The sequence below is a fragment of the Anser anser genome (genome assembly GCF_964211835.1).
Source record: "Anser anser genome assembly, chromosome: 16".
In the NCBI taxonomy this organism is placed as follows: Eukaryota; Metazoa; Chordata; class Aves; order Anseriformes; family Anatidae; genus Anser; species Anser anser.
In genome coordinates, this window is record NC_139737.1 from 3736924 (window position 1) to 3751795 (window position 14872).

At 56.3% G+C, this 14872-nt stretch overlaps 1 protein-coding gene across 4 annotated transcripts in view; it reads left to right on the forward strand.

The window, feature by feature from the left end:
* Positions 1–14872, forward strand: part of LAMA5 (laminin subunit alpha 5) — a 93882-nt gene that overhangs the window by 76817 nt on the left and 2193 nt on the right. For all 4 annotated transcript variants that reach the window (XM_083801477.1, XM_083801478.1, XM_083801479.1 and 1 more), the window contains exons 42-78: positions 134–247; positions 528–655; positions 882–962; positions 1405–1619; positions 2173–2273; positions 2364–2544; positions 2634–2777; positions 2861–3012; positions 3090–3200; positions 4221–4332; positions 4864–5034; positions 5947–6143; positions 6234–6350; positions 6425–6579; positions 6759–6900; positions 7196–7298; positions 7418–7531; positions 7649–7828; positions 8207–8349; positions 8584–8769; positions 9010–9146; positions 9591–9744; positions 9880–10013; positions 10138–10300; positions 10741–10872; positions 11102–11253; positions 11562–11694; positions 11957–12097; positions 12312–12442; positions 12525–12692; positions 12774–12906; positions 13047–13195; positions 13317–13503; positions 13769–13921; positions 14042–14201; positions 14301–14431; positions 14529–14619. In XM_083801477.1, coding sequence (XP_083657603.1) covers positions 134–247; positions 528–655; positions 882–962; positions 1405–1619; positions 2173–2273; positions 2364–2544; positions 2634–2777; positions 2861–3012; positions 3090–3200; positions 4221–4332; positions 4864–5034; positions 5947–6143; positions 6234–6350; positions 6425–6579; positions 6759–6900; positions 7196–7298; positions 7418–7531; positions 7649–7828; positions 8207–8349; positions 8584–8769; positions 9010–9146; positions 9591–9744; positions 9880–10013; positions 10138–10300; positions 10741–10872; positions 11102–11253; positions 11562–11694; positions 11957–12097; positions 12312–12442; positions 12525–12692; positions 12774–12906; positions 13047–13195; positions 13317–13503; positions 13769–13921; positions 14042–14201; positions 14301–14431; positions 14529–14619 — 5296 coding nt within the window. The remainder of the gene's footprint in view (positions 1–133; positions 248–527; positions 656–881; positions 963–1404; positions 1620–2172; positions 2274–2363; positions 2545–2633; positions 2778–2860; positions 3013–3089; positions 3201–4220; positions 4333–4863; positions 5035–5946; positions 6144–6233; positions 6351–6424; positions 6580–6758; positions 6901–7195; positions 7299–7417; positions 7532–7648; positions 7829–8206; positions 8350–8583; positions 8770–9009; positions 9147–9590; positions 9745–9879; positions 10014–10137; positions 10301–10740; positions 10873–11101; positions 11254–11561; positions 11695–11956; positions 12098–12311; positions 12443–12524; positions 12693–12773; positions 12907–13046; positions 13196–13316; positions 13504–13768; positions 13922–14041; positions 14202–14300; positions 14432–14528; positions 14620–14872) is intronic.

A 14872-nucleotide genomic window follows, 5' to 3' on the forward strand; every position in this document is an offset into this window, starting at 1 on the left:
GAAAAAATCTTTGTTGTTGCTTTTAATCTCTTCTCTATCTATACAGCCCTGTGGAAATTCTGTCATGGAAACTAAATCAGTCTCTGCTTTGTCAGGCTGTTTTTCACATCTCTGTCTTCTCCTCTCTCCTCAGGAATGTGCTCCAGGTTACTACAGGGACACCAAGGGGCTATTTTTGGGAAAATGCATTCCATGTCATTGCAACGGCCACTCAGATCAGTGCCTGCCAGGGTCTGGGATATGCCTTGTAAGTAAACAGTGAGCCAGCATGGTATTTTGGACTTGGAAGAGCTGTAGTGTGTGATGAAAAAAGCTCTTCACATGCAAACTGCATCAGTGGGACCACGCTTGAATCAGAGCATTTGCTGCACGTGCCATTTCAGGGGTGGTCCCACCCAGGGTCAGCCTCGGGTGAAAAACAGTTCTAGGAAAGAGAAAGGACCAAAGCATCCAGATATCTGGTGGGGAATTGTCTGTGCAAGCCACTATTTCCTGCTGTCAGTGCTGAGCCTGCTTTGTCCTTGCAGAACTGCCAGCACAACACGGAGGGAGACCACTGCGAGCAGTGCAAGGACGGCTACGTGGGCAGCCACTCTGCTGAAGGGTCCCTGCAGTGTGTCGGATGTCCGTGTCCTCTTTCCGTTGCCTCCAACAAGTGAGCACCCTTGAGTGGAATTGCCTGTTTGCCCCTTCTGTTTAACTGCTGGGAACAAGGCTGGCCCACGTCAGGGCACTGGTTTGGCGCTGGGAAGTGAGCCTTTTCCATGACCCCAAACCCGCTCTCCTGCCCGAGGTCCCAGCAGTCCACGCCAAGTAACTGACCCCCCGGCACCACGTCAGTGAGGTGCCTGCACCTTCCCGTTCACCCCTTGTCGTTTCAGTTTTGCTGTCGGTTGTATCCGCAAGGGCTCCAACATGCAGTGCCTCTGCAAGCCGGGCTACGCTGGACCCAACTGTGAGCGGTAAGGAAACCCGTGTTTCTGGGGCCAGAGCCACGCTAGTCCCATGCAGCCACTGCTGTGGCACAACAAAAGTTGTTCTAGTAGAAACTGCAGAGGGAACAGTCGGCCTTGCCCCCATTGTGATTTGCTCTGGCAGGAATTCTTTCGGTCCCTTTCAGCCTGCAGATACCCCGTGGCTGTCTTTACTGCTGATATATTGTGCTACTGGGGTTGCATTACTTAGCTGGGCTTTGCCTTAACTTGCAGCCTGTGATAAAGGCACCTTTCTGGGGTATCCAAAGGGAAAACACAAAGTGCTTTGAGATCCCAGAGGGCTGCATCAATTGCAAATCTTGGATGCCCTCACTGTTACAATTGCTCAAGACTGAAGTGTGGTGCCAGCAAGGGCTCTGAGGATCCCCCCAGTGCCCTGGCTGTGTTTTAACTTGCTGTGTTTCTCCAGGTGTGCCCCGGGATACTACGGCAATCCCTTGGTGATTGGCAGTTCGTGCCAGCCCTGCGACTGCAGCAGGAACACGGATCCCAACATGCTCTTCAGCAGCTGCGACTCCCTGACGGGTGCCTGCACGGGGTGCATGCACCACACAGCCGGTGCACGGTGCGAGGTCTGCGCCCCTGGCTTCTATGGGGATGCAGTGACAGCCAAGAACTGCACGCGTGAGTGGGGCAGGCAGCATGCACTGTGGGGAGAAGGTGGACAGACAGACCTCTGACATGTCCAGAGCCTTGGCTGAGCTGCGCATTGCCTGGATGAGTCGTGCACTCAGTTACATACGTGCCCGGACAGGCAGCCTCTAAATATGATGATAAAAAAAAAAAACAAAAAACAGCTCTAAAAACGTACCCTCCAGCATCACAACTCCATAACCTCCAATCCACCCGTCTGTAGGCTGCCAAGCCACACCCAGGCTGGAACAGCCTGACTCCAAGCAGCTACTGCAGCCACGGCGCTGGCAATTCCCCGGGAGCGTGGGTGCGCACAGCCCGCTCCCAGCACCGCTCAGCTCCCTCTGAGGAGCGGCAGCTCACAAAAGAGGGGCTGTCCTGGGCGAGGGTAATGGGAATAAATTGTCGGCTGGAGAAGGTCCAAGAGGAGAGAGGCTCCGTGGTAGGGAGAAATAGGGTTCCCTGTCAGGAATAAGGGGGTTTGGGGGTAGCTGACCAGTCTCTTCAGTTCAGCGCATAACTGGGTGTATCTTTTCCCTGGCAGAGTGCAACTGTTCGCCTTGCGGGAGTGACTCATGCCATCCACAGACTGGCCAGTGCTTCTGCAAGGCTGGGGTGACAGGCCAGCACTGCGACCGCTGCGAGGTGAGGGCCACCTGCGTGCCGTGACAGCGCCGGTGCAGACACGCCTGCCCTCTTTACGAGCGGGGCACCCGCTGACCTGCTTTTCCCTAGGAGGGGTACTACGGCTTCGAGGGATGCTCCGGCTGCCAGAGGTGTGACTGCGACGTCGGTGCTGTGGGGAGCAGCTGCCACGTGCAGAGCGGACAGTGCAGCTGCCTGCCCGGCGTCAGCGGCCTGCGCTGCCAGCAGTGTGCCCCCGGCTACTGGGGCTTCAGCGAGAGGGGCTGCAGAAGTGAGTCCTGCTGCTGGGTCCCTCACGTGGAGGAGTGGCAACAGCACAAAATGATGACACGGGCCTTTCCCTGTTATTACGCTTGGCAGAATGTGAGTGCAGAGGGGGCTCCTGTGACCCGCGCACCGGGGAGTGCACCTGCTCCAACGGGCTGACGGGGAAGCAGTGCGACGTCTGCATGCACGACTACGAGATCCCGGTGGCGAACGGCCCAGACAGCATGAGGTGTGAAGGTCTGTGTCCTGCAGTGCTGGGGAACGAGGGGCGGGAAGCCCCGGGAGAGGGCCCCGTGCTGACTGCTGCGTTCCCCTGGCAGTGTGCGATAGCTGTGTCCTGCTTCTGCTGGAGGATCTGCAGAGCATCGAGATGTCCTTGCCCTCCATCCGCAACCAGCTGGTCAACCTCAACGCCAGCTCCATCGCCTGGGCTCGCCTCCACGGCCTCAACAGTACTATGGCAGCTATCGCTGTGCGTGCAAGGTATAATGCTGTTTTTTGCCTGTGTTTGCTGGCCTGTTGGCCTAATTTCAGCTCGTTTTTTTCCAGAACCAGCTGCGTGAGTACCAAAGAGCCATGAGCAAGGTCAGGCAAAGGGCTGATGAGCTGGAGGATGAGAACACGGACCTCACGCAGGACTTGAATGCACTGCAGCACAAAGTAGGATATTTCTCCATCTCCCTCCCCTTGCCAGAGCAAGAGTCCCCCCCTTTTGTCTAAAATGAGGGCTTTGAAGGCTGTGAGGAACCTAGTTCTGGCAGGATGGATCTCCTGCTCAGCCCAGCTGTGGATGTTGGGATGTCTTACTCAGCTGCCCAAGCTACATTACCTGCATGGCTCCATTGGAGGGCTGTTAAATTTCTTGTGATATTGATGGCTGTTTCTTGATTTAACACTAGCTTTTGAAGGAGCTCCATATTTAACCAGTAAAAATAAATAAAATGTCATTTACAGAAGTAGCATATGGGAGGGAACATAAATGTCCAAGTCTGTCTTGGGTGTATCCCTGTGGCAGGGAGAAGCCATGCCCTGGTAGCAAACAAATACACCCTTTTTATTGCAATTATTCTTAGAGGCCTCAATACTGCACACATTTTGCTAGGTGCAATCGGTACAGTCTAGAAACACTACTTGTGTCTTCAGAGAATTTGTAAAATGAGCAGAATTTGATTTGATTTATAATCTCCCTACTTTTAACCTAAGGGAGATGGAAAAGTCTCTCCTTGATGACATGTGTCCCTTGGGCAACTGCATGGACAAATGTTTGCCTCTGTCTATATTTTTGTCCATGCTTCGAACAGCTAAACTGCAGGCCTGTACCTTCTCTTGTTCCCTGGTCAGGACCCAGGTGGGCCTCGTGCTGGGTTCTAAGCCTTTTCCTGTGTCAAGAGCAAGAGCACAGGACAGAGATGCTCTATGTGGTCTTGGAACCATTTCAGGATCCAGAACCTATTGCACCGGGAGCTTCACTTCTCACTTGTGCTCCTGTAAGGTAGTAAATAAGACCATTAATAACACATCACAGGAGAGCAGCACCAGATAGCTGTTGCAGATGTGACTTCAAGGAGCTCAAAAGCTGTGTATTCCTAGTCTTGTGTGTTTTTTGGGAACATCATACCCTCTGATGGGTCATGTTAAACATAACTTACGCTTGAGCTAAGCCAGTGTTTTGTGTTCTAGATGACAATGACTCACAGAAAAGCAAACCATTTAGAGGAGAACACAAGAGAGACTTACCAGAGAGGGGAGCAACTCCTGCTGAATATCCAGAGTATTCAGAAAAGCATTGGAGGTAGGTAAAGAAGCATCCCGGCTTTATGGGTTTTTGCTGCTGGGAATTTCGCTTTGCAAACAGCAGAGTACTGCATCACTTAGAAAGGGCCATGGAAAAAAAGAAGGGGAAATGCAAATGTAGTGGAGATCCTCCCAGACTCATGGCTGTTTAGGTAGACCAGAGGTTATTGTGAGTCCCAGCTGTCTGACTGAATGCCACCTTTGGAAAAAATACGTGAAACTTGCACCAATGTTATTAAAATGCATAAAACTGTCACTTCAGGAGAGATTTAGCAAAACAGGGAGCGACTGGATCAAGGAGAGGAGGCAAAATCACAAGAAGGTGCTTGGGATGTAGCGTGAATTAGTGGTAGCGGTCAACAAGACAGAAACATGGCAATACACCTGGGTGATCTTGCAGTTTGGGTGCCTGAGTACTGAACAAGGGCTGGCTGCATTGTGGTGAGGGTGATGTGAGAGATGGAAGGTCTCAGAGGGTTGTGAAGGGACCGGGGTCCGTTGATGCTAACAGGACTGGATTTCTCTGTAGACTTGGTGCGGCAGATGGCCAAGTTCGGGGCGGCAAACGCCAGTACCACCTCCACTGAGGAGTTTCGGCAGAAGATGGCTGAGGTGGAGAGGATGCTGAGGGAGATGAAGGAGCGGAATCTGGGCAGCCAAGAAGAGCTGGCGAGGCGCGAGCATGAGGAAGCTCAGAAGCGTGAGTCCAGCTCAGCAGCATGGCACAGAGTTATGCAGACCCTGCTTGGTTTGGTTGTTCCTGACAGCGTGGTTTGGAGCCCTTGCAGACACTACACATCATAGTCATCTTTGGAGGGTGTGGTTATTAAAACAGACACCCCTCACAAGTTTCACAGTAATTTCTGGGTCATCTTTGCCACCCCAAGGGATCACTTATAATTTTTTTCCCCTCAAAGTGAATTTTAGAGCTGCTTGTATTAACTGGGTAGTTTGGTTTTACGACCAAAAATGACAACACTTAGAGCCAGGAGTTAGCATTTATCATACAAACATTACATGTGGATGGGAATGAGTCACCTTGTGTTTCTTCATTGTCCCAAGAGAGTGGTTCAGAATAATAACTGGCAGCCCGCCATCCTCAGCAGCCCTGCCATCCCGAGGGCTTCCCTTGCAGGACCAAGGGGTCACATTCTGCTCCTGTGCAAAGCTCTGCTGCATAATCAGGCAGACCAGCTATTGCAGGGAGCTGAGTGCTTCTGATTAGCAGACAGTGGCAAAACATAATTCAGCACTTGTCAACTGGAATTATAAACTGTCTCTCACTAGAAATAAGTAAGTGAAATGGGGAGTAATCAAGCAGTGGAGTGGGACTCAGGTAGAGGTTCTCCATCCTATGGAGCCTTACAGGCATGGCTGAGCATCTTTCTGAAAGAGATCCTATTTCTCTCACCAGCATTGGGGATTTTTAGACAATACTGGATGAGATCCTATTCTATCCAGGCTGAAAGAGGAAGGGAGGGAGGATAGTTGCTTCAGGTCTTGATACCAACAAAGTGAGACCAGAACCAGGCTTTTCCACAACCAAGCACAGAAAGAGCTCTTTAACACAGGAGGATGGGTTAGTGACGGTTCTCACCTCCTCCGTCCTCAGTGTTGCATCGGGTGAAGAGCGAGTTTCATTCCCACTGGGAGTCCAACCAGGACCTGGTGAGCAGCATCCAGGACCGTCTGGCACAGCACAGCTCCCAGCTGATGGATCTCCGCGATGCCCTCAACGAGGCTGTGAACAAGACCAGGCAGACAGAGGACTTGAACAGTCTGAACCGCAACAACCTGGAGGAGAGTCAGGTAGACCTTCACCACATATGCTCATTCTGCCCAGCAGTGAGGGGTTCCTGCCCTGGTCCCACTCGCTCCTAACTCCACATCTCTGTCTAGCAAAAGAGCCGTGAGCTCCAGAAGCAGTATGGGCTGGTGCAGGAGACCCTGAGGATGGCCGAGGACTCCCTGGCCCAGGTCTCCAACTTCCTACAGAAGATGGAGAGCGCAAAGGAGGTGAGTGATGGAGTTGCTTTGGTATGGGCAGAGCACAGTGGGGCAGCCCTGGGGAGTGACATGTGTCCTTGCAGGCGTACGAGAAGCTGGCGGCACTGCTGGATGGAGCGAAGCTGCCCCTGACAGAGCGGGTCAAGAAGTTCTCCCCAGCCAGCAGCAAGATCCCCATCGTGGAGCAGGCGGAGGAGCATGCCCGGCTCCTGAGCGAGCTCGCCAAGAACCTGTCCAGGTGAGACATCCACCCAGCTCCCTGGTCCTGCCTCTTGGTTGGTCACCACCCAACCCAGCCTTGACCTGTGAGGGTTGGGGATGGGAAACCACAGCCCCTCCATTGCAGCAGAGGAGCAGTGGGCTGTTGTTTCCAAGGCTTTAGCTCCACAGGCTTGACAGCTTTGTCTTCCAACACAGCATTATCCAGGGCACAAACCAAGATGGCTTTATCCAGAGGGCAATTGATGCCTCCAATGCCTATGCCAGCATCATTGAAGCTGTGAAAAAAGCTGAGCGAGCAGCCCACGACGCCGACGAGGCAGCAGGCAAGGCTTTGATGGTACGTGCTGTGCAGACGAGCAAAAGCCAAATTTCCTCAATGGTCCTGCATTTTTTCACAGCCACACGTAGTGGTCTGCTGCCCCCTCCCTCTGAGACTTCAGCGCTTCGTTCTTTGTCAGATAACATGAGATCTGCCGAGGCCAGGGCTGGTCTCTGGGGGTTGGGGTCTCCCCATCACACCCCACAGGACACCCCACTGCAGTTGTCCAAATGAGCATTTTTTTGACAGTGGTCAGGAGCAGAGACTTGAATTCCTCTTCCAGACTCCCAGGCAGCGCCTGTTTGTTTTACAGAATGTCATATCAGAAAATCTCGGGGCTATCTCTAAGGAGCTGAAGAGGAACAGCAGCAACCTTGAGGAGTCTGTGATGAGAGAGCAGAGAAAACTCAATGGAGGTGAGAGAAACTCCTTGCAGGATGGAGGCTTTGGGCAGAAGTAGCAGATCACGATGTCCTTTGGGCTGGATTGAGACCCAACATGCTGAGTATGTGTTTATACGTTTCTTTAATTGCAGCTATTAAAGGCACTCTGCAGACAGCGAAGGACAAGCTGGCCAACCTCCGCACGAAAAAGGAGCAGCTTTTGAACCAGCTGCAGTCTGTGCAAGACATGCTGGGAAGGGACCAAGGTTTGTCCTGGGTGGGCACTGGTGCTCTCTGCCTCTTTTCTCAAGACCAGGCTGTGAGCCAAGACTGCTTCCTCTCCTCTCCTGGCCACCTCAGAGATTTTCCTCCTGTCTTTCCAGAGGACACAAAGGAAGCGATCCAGAAGGCCAAAGCAGCAGCGACAGAGGCCAACGAAACAGCTTCAAGAGTGGAAGATACCCTGAGCACCATGAGGAAGAACCTGGATGAGTGGAAAGACAAGTACGGAGGCCTTCGAAACGAAGACCTGAACCGAGCAGTCCAAGACGCCAGGAAATCTGGTGAGTGCTCATCCTGCTTGGCTACTGGGGCTGAGTCCAGTGCAAGCCAGTGCCTGGACAGATCTGTCCTCAGAGACCTTGCTTTTAGGAGCTGTGCTTTGTAGCTCCACATCAAGAGCGGAGGGACGTGAAGAAGCCAGTACTAGGTGCCTCAAATCCTGCTCCTCCGTTTTAATTTCAGTCTACAGTGTGTGTATCACCTGGGCCTTTACTTCAAGAGATTGCATGCACTGGAGCATCTTTAAACCCCTCTTCAAGGCTGCTGTGCTTGGGGGGTGATAGCATGACCCTGCTTGGACTTGCACGTCTCAAGATTGCAAGATCTTCACATCTCCCTTCCTCACTAACACGAAAACACTGGTTCCTTTCTAATTCCAGTGTCCAGCCTGGAAAGCACCATCCCGCTCCTGCTGGGGACGCTGAGCAGCCTGGAGAACAGGAGGAACAAGAATGCCACCGTGTCAGAGAACATCGTGCGGATCCGGCAGCTCATCACGCAGGCGAGGAACGCCGCCAGCAAGGTGGGCTTGTGGGAGGGTGAGGGCTGTGCACAGGGGGCGAGGGGCTTGGGGTGAACGAGGACTTACCTGAGGGTGGTATGTAAATGGGAGAGGGAGCTAGAAGAGCTCTGGGGCTACCAGGCATGGCTGCTTGCTCAAGGGAAGACTCCAGAAAGTGGACTTGGCAGAGCGGTCATGGACAAGAGGTAGCAGCAGTGGTTTCAGCCCTTTGGGCTTGGATTTCTTTCCCTGCAGGTGAAAGTACCCATGAAGTTCAATGGCAGCTCAGGCGTGCAGGTCCGGATGCCCAGCAACCTGCAGGATTTGGCAGCCTACACATCCCTCAAATTCTACATCCAAAATCCTGAGCCCAGGAGCCGGCAGCGACGGCAGGACGGGGCAGAAGAGGGGCGGTTCGTGTTGTACCTGGGCAGCCGGGAGGTGAGATGGGACCACGCGGGCAGGAGGGGGGCAGCGGGAGCCCAGGCAGGTAGCAGTGTCAGTGGGGGATCCTGCCTGGACATCATGCCCTCGGTGCAGCCCTCAGCACCTGGGGAACCAGGAGCTTTTCTCCCCATGCCCTGCTGTTCCCCCTGCTCTGGTGCATCAGGGAGAGCATCGCTTGGTGCACTCCTGCGCATCCTGATTGCCAGCATGTGGCCCTGTCTCTCCTGCATTCAGGCCACTGGAGACTACCTGGGTATCGTGCTCAAGGACCACAAAGTGCAGTGGGTCTACAAACTGGGTAACGAGGAGCCAGCTTCCCTAACCGTCGATGAGGAGATCGGAGAGCAGTTCGCCACCATCAGCATTAACCGGTAGGAGACTGATGGGACGCGTCCTGAGGGACCTCCCTGGGAGCCTGTCCCCGCAGTGCACGTGCATAGTGGTACTGTGCTCAAACCCAGGCAGGCCTCGGGCTTGCAGAGGTGCTGTGGATTCCACACCATTCATCAATGATCGACTTAAAAAAAAATGCCAGGGAAATTGTCTTACCGTGTCTCGGAAGGTCTGGGGGGGTGCCTTCACGAAAGGAAAGGTGAAAGATGATGGTGCTCCTCAGGGAGAGTCCCTTCAGCCTGGTGGCAGCACTGAGAACAAGAGTGCTGACTCCTTTCGATGCACTGCTGCTGTGGGGTTCCCTGGTGGGAGGTGCACCCGTTTTTGGCTGAGCTGCATGGGGAGGCCCTTTGCTCAGGGAGGGCAAGGTTGGCTCATCTTTGGGAATCTCCACTTACCTTGATCATCCCTCCTTGCCGCAGGATACTGCAGTACGGGCAAATGTCCGTGATTGTGGAAAGGCACACGGTGCACGAGACCAAGGGAGACAGCGTGGCCAAGGGGGAACAGGGGCTGCTCAACCTCGACCCGCACAACGTGGTCTTCTACGTGGGTGGCTACCCCGCCAGCTTCACGGTGAGGCGGGCAGCAGGGAGGGAGGCACGGTTTCCTCGGAGGTCTCAGCCGTATCTTTGGAGCTTCTTGGGGGGAGAGCCCTTGATATGGTGGGAAAACCAGGACCAAACTTGCCTTATCTGGTTCCATTCCCAGCCCCCTCCCACCCTGCGTTATCCCAACTACCGTGGGTGCCTGGAGCTGGACACGCTGAACGAGGAGGTGGTGAGTCTGTACAACTTCCAGCACACCTTCCAGTTGGACACCACCGCTGAGAAGCCCTGTGCGAGGTAAGGCACCACAGCCAGGCCAGGGCAGCTCCTGTCCCAGGGGCTTAACCCTGACCCCTGGCTGCCCCAGAGCGTGGCAGTTGGCTTTGGAGTGATGCCTTGTGTCTCTTCTTGCATGGTCCAGGTCCAAGTCCACAGGAGATCCCTGGCTGACCGACGGCTCCTACTTTGATGGTACCGGGTATGCAGAGATCAAGTTTGAGAGCCAGTTTGGTACAACCAAGCGCTTCGAGCAGGAGATCCGGGTTGTCTCCTATAACGGCATCCTCTTCTTCCTGGAGAATCAGGCAGGTGCCCGCTCCTCTAGGGAGCCTCCACACCTCCGCGAGTGGGCTGGGGCAATCGGGAAGAGAGGGCTTTGGAAGTGGCAGAGTGCTGCTTGGCGCAGTATTTCTGCACTTTTGTTAAAAGCCACAAGAGGGCTGGACGCAGACCTCACAGCCAAGGCAGTCACTTGTCTGGTCCCGGAGGGCCTCCCCCAAGCTCCAAGAGCTTTTGAGCTAGGCCAGGGTTCACCGGCACAGTCAGTGCTGTGAGGAGCGTTTCCACCTCGCAGTGCCATCCCTGTGCCCCCCGCACAGGGCTGCTCCTTGCACGTGAATCCCTCCTCATTGCCATGGTGATGGGCTGAGGCACCGAGACCTGCTTCTGCTGGTGCTGAAAGGCAGGTTGGGCTGTGCACCAAGCACCAGGGCATGGTGCTGAGCATCCACCCTGCCTCCCCTAGGGTCAGTTCCTGTGTCTGGCCATCCGGGACGGGAAGCTGGTGCTTTACTATGACTTCAGCACTGGCCTGGAGATGGCAAAACCCAGCAGCAACTCGTCCTCCCTCACCGTCAGCAGCACCACAAACAAAGCGGTAAGGGAGAGTGGTGGGTGCACGGCTCACTTGGGGGGGTGGCTCTTCATCCAGAGGGCAAGTGGCTCACCTGACCCCTGGTTTTGGGAGAAGATTTGAAGCCTGCTGGCTCCGTGCCTCCCTCTGGGGTGTTCTTTGCTTCGAGATGTGAACCGGACACCTTGCGCTGTCCTCCGTGATGGATCCGATCGCCCCAGGCTGGCAGGTCATTTTTCTCCTCTGTCTGCAGATCCAGATCTTCCTGCTCAAAATGAACAACAAGAAGCGCATCCTGGTGCGGCTGGAGCGCCTCACCATCTTCATGGTGGAGCAGGAGAACTCCCTGGAGAATGCTGTCTCCTATTACTTGGGCGGCGTGCCCCCAGCTTTGCTACCCCCCAGGTGGGTCCAGCCCAGATATTCAGCTCTGTAGTCCTTGGGGGTGGCCCTGGCCCTTCCCCAGCCACAGCCAGGGCTGCTGGAACTCTGCAGGGAAGGTTCCTCATCCTGCCCATCACCATGGGCTTGAGGGCTGAGGTGCTGATGGGTGTCATGAGCCCTCCTTGGCCAAGCTGGGTGCTATGAAACAGCCTCGTGCATGAGGCACTGGAGACACGCCAGGCCTTCGTGGTCCCAAGTGCTCTGTTTGAGAGGCTGCAGGGCCAGAACCCCCCAAGGCCGTCCGGTAAGGCTGTCTGCTTCTCCCGCAGCTTGAAAGCACTCTTCCCCATGGGTGGGCCCATCCGGGGCTGCATGAAGGGCTTGAAGGCTCTTGGCAAATACGTTGACCTGAAGCGCATGAACACCGTTGGCGTGAGCTACGGCTGCACCTCAGACCTTCTGGTAAGCACGATGTTCTGACAGCTGGGAAAAGGGCCCACTGGGGACAGGATCACAGGACCCCTGGGACAGGCCCCATCTCCTGTCCAGGCAGAAAGGTGCATAAAACCCACAGCCCTTCAGTGCAGGGGGCAGGGCAAGGTGCTCCACGTGATAGCCGTAGCACCAGGCAGACCGAGCGAGAACCTGGATGCCTTGCTCCTCTTCCCAGCAGCCTGCAGTGCTGGGCCTGGCTCTCACCTCTCTTCCTTGGCATCCCTTGCAGGTGGCTCGCTCAGTCAGTGTCCACGGCCACGGCTACCTGACCCTGGCCCTGAAGGATGTGCCAGGGCTGCGGGACTTCTACAGTGGCTTCAGCTTCCAGACGAGCCAGCATGAGGGGCTGCTCTACCACCACGCTACCCAGGTGGGCTGCTGCTGTCCCCCCAGTTATCCTGGCACTGGGGCAGAAACGTTAACTCCTGCTCCGGGGGCGGCAGTGCTCCTCCTTGGGAAAGGGAGGGATTTTGGTGGAGTCAGGGAGTGAATCCACAGTGAAGTCTCCACCCTGAGCTCTTGGAGGGTGGTGGTGACACGGGCCCTTGTGCCTTCCTTCTGTAACGGCACGATGCTTTCTGCAGGAGGGGACGTGCCAGGTGTCCCTCCAGAGGGGCCAGCTGGCCTTGAACCTGCTGGAAACCAAAATCACCACTGAAAACGCCTACGCAGATGGCCGGGCCCACTATGTGGCCTTCTACAGTGACAGCCGTGGGTACGTGTCCTGGCGGTGTGCGGGGCCCGAGGGGCCAGCCGCCACGGGGACCTGCTCAGCCCTCGCCACTCCTCCCTGCCAGGGTGCGGCTGTACGTGGACGACGAGCTGCAGGACACCACGGCAGGCGCCAGGCCCAGCCGGCGGCAGCGACGGCAGGATGGACGGCTGCTCTTCCAGCTCGGGGGCTCGCCAGAGCCAGGTGCCCTCAGCAACCTCACCGGCTGCATCGGGAACGTCTTTGTCAAGAGGTAAGCGTCTTTGCACAGATTCAGCCCTGTCCTGCCTCCCTGGCTGGCCCAGTAACAGGAACTCTTTCTCCCTGCGTGTAGGAGGTCAGAGCCACAGATGGTGGTGGACCTGCAACAGAACGTGGAGAGCATCAACGTCACCATGAGCTGTGCCTGGGGAGAGCAGCCACAGCAGCTCAGAGTTGCCCTGAAGAAGGACAGAAGGAAACACAAGGTACCAGCTGCTGTCAGACCTGTCTACGTCCTTTCCCCATCCTCCCCAAACGCCACCATCACGCCCTTCCTGGGCACCTCTGCCCTGCAGCACTCACAGGGGTGCTCCCCTCACTCCATTCCTTGGTGCAACTCGTGTAGGTGCCGGGCAAGCCCGTCTCAAAGGACCGCCGCCATAACCGGGAGGGGCTCTGCCAGCTGCCCCACGCAGCTGGGGGCACCTTCCGCTTTGGGGGCACCCCGAGCAGCCGCTGGGAGTTTGAGGAGATCCCGGCCTCCTTCAGCCAGAGGTGAGGCTCGCTCTGTGCCCACCCCACGCACACTCAGCCCCAAGAACTGTCGCTCGGAGAGTGGTGGCTCCTTGCAGCTGTGGGCGGGCAGGGTGCTCCCATCACCCCCCTGTCCCTGCAGGTCCCACTTCTCCCTGGAGGTGAGGCTGAACTCCTCCAGCGGGCTGCTCTTCTACGTGGCGGGCAAGCGGGGCACCTTCATGGCTCTCTTTGTCTCCAACGGGCGCTTCGTCTTCGTGGTGGACGTTGGCAGGCGCCGCCTGCGCATCCGCAGCAAAGACAAGTACCGGGACCGGCGGTGGCACACGGTGAGCAGCGGGATGGTTTTTGGCAAGACCTCTCTGAAACTTGTTGCTCTCCCCCCTCCCCTGCTGCCACAACCCTGTTCTGAGCATCGCTTCCTAATTGCACGCGGGACTCCCACCATCAGATGGGACAGAAAAAGGGACAGCAAAGCTGTAGCCAGGGCTGACTGAACCTCTGAGTCGGCCTCCCCCTTCCCCAGGCATGGTCCTGGGGTTCCTCCCACCCCAGGAAGCCCCCAGCCCTGGCACTGACCTTTGGTCCTTGCAGGTCTTCTTCAGCAGAGACCAGCACCGAGCCCAGCTGGTCATCGACGGGCTGCGAGCCCAGGATGCTGCAGTGGCCACAGCAGGGCTCTTCGTGGCCCGGAGCCCCTTGTACGTGGGGGGGATCCCAGCTGGAAAAGCCAAGGCTCACGTGCTGGTAAGGGCTCGGTGGTCCCGTGGCATCATGCTATCTCTGCTAGTTCCTGGTCCCATGGTACGGCCCCGTGCCTGCTGTGTTTGGCCCCTCTGCACTCACTCTCACGGCCTCTCTCTGCAGGACACGTCAGCCTCCAGCTTTGATGGCTGCCTGAGGAACCCGCAGCTGGATGGAAAGCCCCTGGGTGCCCCCTCACGCACCTTTGGGGTGACGCCATGCTACGAGGGCGCTCTGGAGAGCGGGGTCTTCTTTGCTGCAGATGGCGGGTCCATCAGCCTAGGTACCCCACAGCAGCCTGGGCTGGTTCCCGTGGCCCTGGGAGGGATGCGCCTCTAGGAGGTCCCTCGTCCCCTTCTCACCAGCAGCATTTCATTTTCAGCTGATGCAGTGGCAACTGAGCAGGACCTGGAGGTGTCACTGGAGGTCCGTCCCCGCAGCGCCTCTGGGCTCATCTTCCACGTTGGCACAAGAAGGAGGCACCATCTCCTGCTGTACATGGAGGAGACGAAGGTAGCGGGAAGGGCAGCTTCCCCCTGAGTTTTCAGAGGCATCTCCTGCCCACCATGCTCAGTTCAGTGACCTCTGATGATTTTGTCTCCCGTGCTAGGTCACCGTGAGAGCGAACACGGGGGCTGACGAGTTCCACGCATCAGTGACGTGCCCGTCCCTCTGCGACGGGCAGTGGCACACCATCACAGGTGAGGTGACAGCACTCAGCTCGGGGGTGCTGCTCCCCTCCTGCTGCTCTGCTTACACCTATGAGGTGGAGGCCGGGCTCCCTCCTTGGGTATTTAAACCCCAGCTCCCACCTGTATGTGGTTAATCTGGGAGATTGTAGCTGCCATTAAGTAATTTTCTAATTAGAGCCCTTGCCCAGTCTCGTTAGTGCTGTCAGACCTGGTGAGCCCGAGGGACGGGGCGGTTACCAGGTCACAGAGCCACCGGCAAGGC